The sequence below is a fragment of the Rhineura floridana genome, chromosome 11, assembly GCF_030035675.1.
Source record: "Rhineura floridana isolate rRhiFlo1 chromosome 11, rRhiFlo1.hap2, whole genome shotgun sequence".
Lineage (NCBI taxonomy): Eukaryota > Metazoa > Chordata > Lepidosauria > Squamata > Rhineuridae > Rhineura > Rhineura floridana.
In genome coordinates, this window is record NC_084490.1 from 12,623,862 (window position 1) to 12,630,574 (window position 6,713).

Here is a 6,713-nt window from a genome sequence, read left to right on the forward strand (position 1 = left end):
GGGAGGTGGAGGGCAGGAGGAGGAGGGGAGGGCAGGTTTGATCATTTGCATGCTTATTGAGTTCAATGGGATTTATTCCCGTGCAGTCATGCTTAATGTAGGTAAAACTGACCATCGGTCCATCTCTTGTTTGGCCTTCCTCTTAAATAAAACACCTTAAATTAAACATTTTAGCTCCTGTGCTCGATAACAAAATATTCAAAATTCTTCAGTGTTTCCACTGGCAACATTTTAGACAGTCTCAATCCTTGCAAAGCCCATCGACCTGGAGGAAAATAGAGATATAGGAAAAATAGAGCTGTAACAGAGCAAAAGGAACCTTTGACTCGGTAGAAGAGAAAGACCCCAGAATCATCCCAATTTGCCATATTATTCTGCCCACACACAGAGCCGATGCACACCCCTAAGACAAGTGGATAGTACTTCCCAACAGTGTCTGATTACAGTTCTGTTTCTGGTTGCAGATGGAGTTGGCCAATGAGACCACAGTTGAGGAATTCATTCTGCTGGGTTTGGGGGCTGGGCAGCAGAAGCGGTTCCTGCTCCTTATCTTTTTCACTGGACTCTACGTGATCACTTTGGCCGAGAACATCACCATTATCATGCTGGTACGTGTAGATGCCCAATTGGCCCGGCTGCCCATGTACATCCTACTCAGCAACTTCTCCTGGCTGGAGATGTGCTACGTGTCCGCCACTGTCCCTCGCATGCTCTTCGATCTGGCTTTCCCTTATGGCATCATCTCCTTCCAAACCTGTTTCCTCCAGTTCTACATTTTCTTCTCACTTGGCAGCACTGAAGCCTTCTTCCTCTCTGCCATGGCCTTGGATCGATACTTGGCCATATGCCAACCGCTACGCTACCCGCAAATTATGTCTCCAAATTCCTGCTATGCCTTGGTGGCTGCTTGTTGGGTCACTGGCTTCCTGTTGTACATTGTCCCGGTGACGTTGATCTCCAAGTTGTCCTTCTGTGGCCCCAATGTCATTGACCACTTCTTGTGTGATCCTGGGCCCCTTCTATCTCTGGCCTGCCCCCCACACACAAACATTCCTTTTGTCTACCAGTTTGCCATGAATGTTCTGGTTATCTTAGGCAATTTATTCTTTGTCCTGCTATCCTACAGCACTGTAATTTTCACACTGATGAAATCCTCTAGCCGAGAGAGTCGTAGGAAGGCCTCCTCCACCATATCTTTCCACCTAGTGGTGGTGACCCTGTTCTATGGCTTGACTGCAGGGATGTATGTAAATCCAAGTGGGCAAAGTCAGTCAGAGACTGCTAAAATTATAACAGTCTTCTACACATCCGTTACACCTTTGCTTAACCCCTTGATCTACTGTCTGAGGAATGATAAGGTGAAAGAGGCCCTGGGCAGGTTGCTGAAGAGAAAGGGGAGATGGCCAAGGAGAAAGGTGGCAACGTAGAAAGGGGGATGCAAATAAGAAAGCAAACACAAATCACCAAACTACACAGCCGACAACATTTGCAGTGACTGTGAGGAATTTCTTTCCCTCTCTAGTGTGCTTTTTCTTATTTAGGCAAACAAGTTGTCTAATAAAAATTAATAAAAGGAAGAGAGAGTTAGGAATTTGTTAGCAATATAAGTGCCGTATGGCAGCACAAGGAAGTTTGCACCTCAGTTTTATAGCCTCATAATGTAAGGCTTAACATCTTTAAAGTGGAATATGATGCAGACAAAATCCCCTTGGTGTGAAATGGGGAGTTTTAACTGTTGTGCTATTCCACCCCTAGGTGGTGCTGTGACTTGAATTAAGGCAGCCAGCTCAGTCAGTGCCAGTGCTCTTGACTAATATTGTTCTCTTCAACATCCATTTCAGCCTAGCTTTTTCTCTGAAAACTGAAGCCAAGCTCAAACATCTGGTTCTGTTTTGTTTGGGGTTTTTTGTTTGTTTTTCTATGAATAATGGTGGGAGGTGCTGGGGAGAAAGCTTAGGGGTGCAATACCAAAACATTTTGGGGGTGGTGGAAGAAACTCAGTCAAGAAAATCACTCCGGTGGTACTGGTGGTCAAAGCTTAGCCTTTCATAGCTGGGCAGGATAGCAGCAGTTAAGATGGCAGTCTTGCCCAGGTTTTTATTTCAGACGCTCCCTGTGGTGATCCCTTCTAACGAAATGTGTTCATGGCAAAAAATTGTTCATCTGTTTCATGAATAGTAAGAAGAGGGCCCGGGTAAAAAAATTCACCTTGCACAGGCCTCTGACAGAAGGAGGTTTAGGAGTTCCAGTGCTTCAATTGTACTTTGATGCTTGCCTTTTAAAACAACCGATAAAGGTAATTGCAGGGAACTATAATGCAGCTTGGGTAAGACAGGTGACACTTCAAAAATCTTCCATTCTTAAATATCACCCAATGTGGTTAATCCATAGTATAGGGCCATGCTGTTGGGCTGGAAACGATGGGTGAAGCTGCTGGCTCCAGGTGAATCTCCACTTATTTGTTTGCTAGATCATCCACGTTTTGAGGATCCAGTCAATTTAGGGGTAGGAAAGCAAGAATACTGGGACCCCAATAAGCACTGAACACTTGCACACAAAACTTGGTGAGGTTCAGCCATCTTGGTTACAGTTGATACACATTCAAGCGTTCTTTAGACACGAGGGATCAAGGACCACCAAGGCAGCTATCATTCTATGAAACTTTTGTGCTAACACCAGAGGCAATTTAAATGATCTCAGTTATATATAAAGGACTAGTCTCTGGAAGGTATGGGGCCATGGTGACCTTAAAGCAGTTTTGGGAGGCTGACTTGAATAAGCAGATTGATGGGGCACAATGGGATGGGCAATGGAAGAGGCACCCACTCCACACAGTATCGGCTCAGGTCAGGGAGTCCTTAATGAAATTGATTCTCCAATGGTATATTACTCCAGTAAAATTGCATAGGATTAATCCAGAACCCTCACCTAACTGTTGGAGGGGCTGCCAGGATCGGGGAATGTATTACCACATGTGGCAGGTGTGCCCCGTAATAGCAATATTCTGTAGGGTTTTCCAAGAAGCTTCTGCCACACTTGTCCAAATTATAACACCTGACCCCAGACTTGGGTTATTACCAATAATTTCCGCTCATCCTCAAGGGATAGTACATAAAGAACTTCTTTACTTCCTCATGGCAGAGGCTAAAATGGAGATAGCACTTCACTGGCGCTCTTAAGTACCACTTGCAATAGAGGGCTAGTGGGGAAAAGTGTGGCACTTGGCACTAATGCAGTGATTCACACAGCAATGTAGGGTCGCTAGAGGGATTAAAACAAAGACCACTTTGCCACAAGCAAGCACTGTGCCAGAGATGCACAACTGCCCTTTTGAGCCTGTTTCAGAGATAGCACGTTGCCTTAATTGTCTCTCTCTCTCCTTGTGTCGTTTATGCTGACTTCTTATATCCTGAAAAGCAAATCAATATATATATATATATATAAAAAGAAAGAAAATCACTCTTGAGGAAAGGCTTATCGGGATAAGTGTCTGTGGTGGTAGCAATAGCTTTTTAGGCACTGTGAGGAGGGAAAGATGGCAGCCCTTGTCACAACATTCATACAGAAACTGAAGTCATCTGTCAGATTTCCATGAGTTCTGTGATTTTGGTGTTTGTTCTTTGTTATGCTATCTTCCTAGTCTAGCTCAATGTAGTGCCCTTCAGATCTCTTGGACTCCATCTCCCATCAGGCCAAGCCAGCATGGCCAATATTCAGGGATGCTGTGAGTTGTAGTCCAAAACATCTGGAGGGCACCAGATTGGCATAGGCTGTGCTATCCTGTGGCTTTCTCAACCAAATGATCTAAAGTCCTTGAAGACGGTTTGGAAGCTGCAGCTAGTGCAAAATGTTTGTCCTATCGGAACCATATAACATCAACCCTTAGACATTTGCACTCGCTGCCAGTTAGCAACTGAGCCCAACTCAAGATTTTAGTTTTGACCTACAAAACCTTAAATGGCCTGGGACACAGCTACCTGAGAGAATGCCTCTCCCCAGTGCTCTCGCGCTCTCTCTGTCAAGATATGAGTAACTGCACCACATTTTTTATGAAAAAAGCACTGCCTTTCCCCACATTAAACAGCCTTGACTTGAGATCTGATGGAGGTGCCTTGCTTGCAGTGCCCTCTGTGAGGCCAACCTTGCTCACTTCAACCTTTCTATGGTAGGGTACATTCCAGCTCAGTGAAAACCTGTTTTATTTTTTTTCCATCAGCCCTTCTGATGTAATATATGGAACACAGAACTTTTATAACTAAACAGATGGGATTATAGCCAATGTTGTAATCAGAGTAAACCCATTGAAACTGATGGACATGCCTAACTTAGATCCATTCATTTCAATGGGTTTTCTCTGAGTAGAATTTAGTTGTATACAACACATGGTGTTTCGTTCCTGTGGATTTTAACACTTGATTGTTGCGTGTTTTGGGATATCTGTTCTAAAAATAAATAGTTTTTTTTAATTCCCATGTTTGCATTTGTATAATGTCCTCTGTGTCTTGTATCATAAACCACTTTAGTTGTCTCATTTCACATTCATATTACACTAGTAACTTAAGTATCCCTGAAATCAGATGTTTATCATCCTGTATTGATTACCTTGGTAGCCCTGGTGTAACGGTTATGGAAACGGGCGTCTCTAACTTGAAAAAGAGTCAAACTGAGGGGACTTCCATCTAATCCAAATGTATTTAGTTTCCTCGTAGGAATGAAAACTGTTGCCATTAATTAAACCTTAAATTTAAGTACCATTTATCTTTCATCCTTTGAATTTTGTGATCTCTTTGTTTAATTGTGAACCAGTGGGTACAGAGAGAGTTTCAAATGTAGATTTTAAATACATACCAAATTCTTAGAATGTTAAATACTTACAGTGCAATCCAAACCCAAGACCCGCTAAAATGACAGAGTTTGGATTTGGAGAATCTTGGCGTGTACAGGCTCAGCCAGGGCTGCCCTGGTGTAAGTCCCTAACCCCAAATGAGCCAGAGCTTCAGTAGCAGAAGTCTCTCACTCCAGCTCAGTGGACAGAACTTAAGCCGGTGTAATTTACACTACTGTATATCCCTAAAAAGGAGTGGGACAGGGGCAGGATGAGACAAGGAGAGACTTGCATCTCTTCTAAGCCTCTTTCAGCTTGGACACCTGACCTAGCAGCCCAGGAAAAAAGGCCAATGTAAGAGAAGAAACACAACACACCATTCTGCCGGTTCCAGTGTGTCTTCACCTCTCTCAAGTCAAATTCCTCCCAAACACAGTTGGAATACGGGTAACTTAATTTACATCAGATTTCTCTAGTTGGGATTATTTTGCCAAACATTGTCTTTGCTTACCAATGAGCTTAAATAATTAGTGTCCCACAACACGGCATCCACTGATGTATTAATGAGAGCTTCCTCAAAACAAGCAATTGGAGAATATCAGTTCTTTATCCAATCCATCAATCTGCATAGACCGTGTCGAAGAAAAACTCTTCACGCTGAATTTTGGAGAGCTGTCCACTGGACAGATATTTATTACAATAAAAAGAAAGGACTGATGGACATCAGGAGATAGTGCCCAATGCTGGTTTCCTGAGCACGAAGAGAAGTCTCTCTCCTTGAGGCATGGTTACACACAGTTATATAGGTGTTGCATACAAGCATTCACTTTACCATTTATGGAAGCAAGGTTATACATAAGGTGGGGTTTCCATACATAGGGTGGGTACAGATGATAAATCATAACAAGTTCCCCTTTTATATCCTGATGACTCTGGTTCTGAGTACACGTTTCTTAGATATTACAAATCTTTCTCAACCACTTCTGCTTTCTGGGAACACACTGCTTCTCTGTGCAGTTTATCTACTTCCCCTTTTACTCTTTCAGCAAGCTGCTTCAAGCATCGTTAATGTGATATAAGCATTGATTATGTGGGATTCAGACCTTTCCCATTTATTCCTGAGGAAGACCAAGGCCACCCTTCCTCAACCGTTTGTATAATAGTACATTACAATGCTATGAGATCTTAACCCTTCCCTTTTTTTTCCATCCTGAAGAACAATTGCTTTTATTCTGGCCCTCTTATTTCTCCAGATAAATGTTATAATCAGACTTTGACACTTTTTTTAATGGTTCATTATCTTGATTGGTATAGACTGAAACAAAAAGTTTACGTTTTTGATTTCATCATCTTCATTGCAGAAATCCCACCCATAAAGGATAAATTCAAATTTGTCCTTTCACCTGTTAATGCTACAAAATCTTTATGGAATAGTTCGTAATTATTGTTATATAATTCTTTTGTTGTGTTTCGTGACACTTTTCTATGGCTCTGTTATTTAACCCAGGTGAAGAATGCCAGCTGGAGGTCAACAAGGCAGTCTCTGCATCGCCACCATTGTCCCTTTCTCAATCCCCTCATCTACAGTCTAAAGAACAATCAGATGAAAGAGGCACTAGGCAGATTGTTGAAGCAAATGAAGAAGCTGCAGAGAGGCACAGAATCATAGAGTTGAAAGGGATCTTAAAGGTCACCTAGTCTAACCCCTTACCAGTTCAGGAAACCCAGTACTACATCATCCCTGATACATAGCCATCCAGCCTCTGCTTAAAAACCTTTAACAAAGGAGAGCCCATCACCTTCCAAGGCACAGTCAAATAGCAAGTTGACTAATGATTAGTCTATTGGGATGGGGGGACCTTTCCAAGGCTTCTGGGAGGTGCATGCC

The 6,713-nt window shown here is 42.7% G+C and overlaps 1 protein-coding gene across 1 annotated transcript; it reads left to right on the plus strand.

Moving 5' to 3' along the window:
- Nucleotides 1-464: 464 nt before the first annotated feature.
- LOC133367406 (olfactory receptor 11H6-like) lies at nucleotides 465-1,427 on the plus strand. The gene has a single exon (XM_061591508.1). The coding sequence runs from the start codon at nucleotides 465-467 to the stop codon at nucleotides 1,425-1,427; it is 963 nt and encodes a 320-aa protein (XP_061447492.1).
- The last annotated feature ends 5,286 nt before the right edge of the window (nucleotides 1,428-6,713 follow it).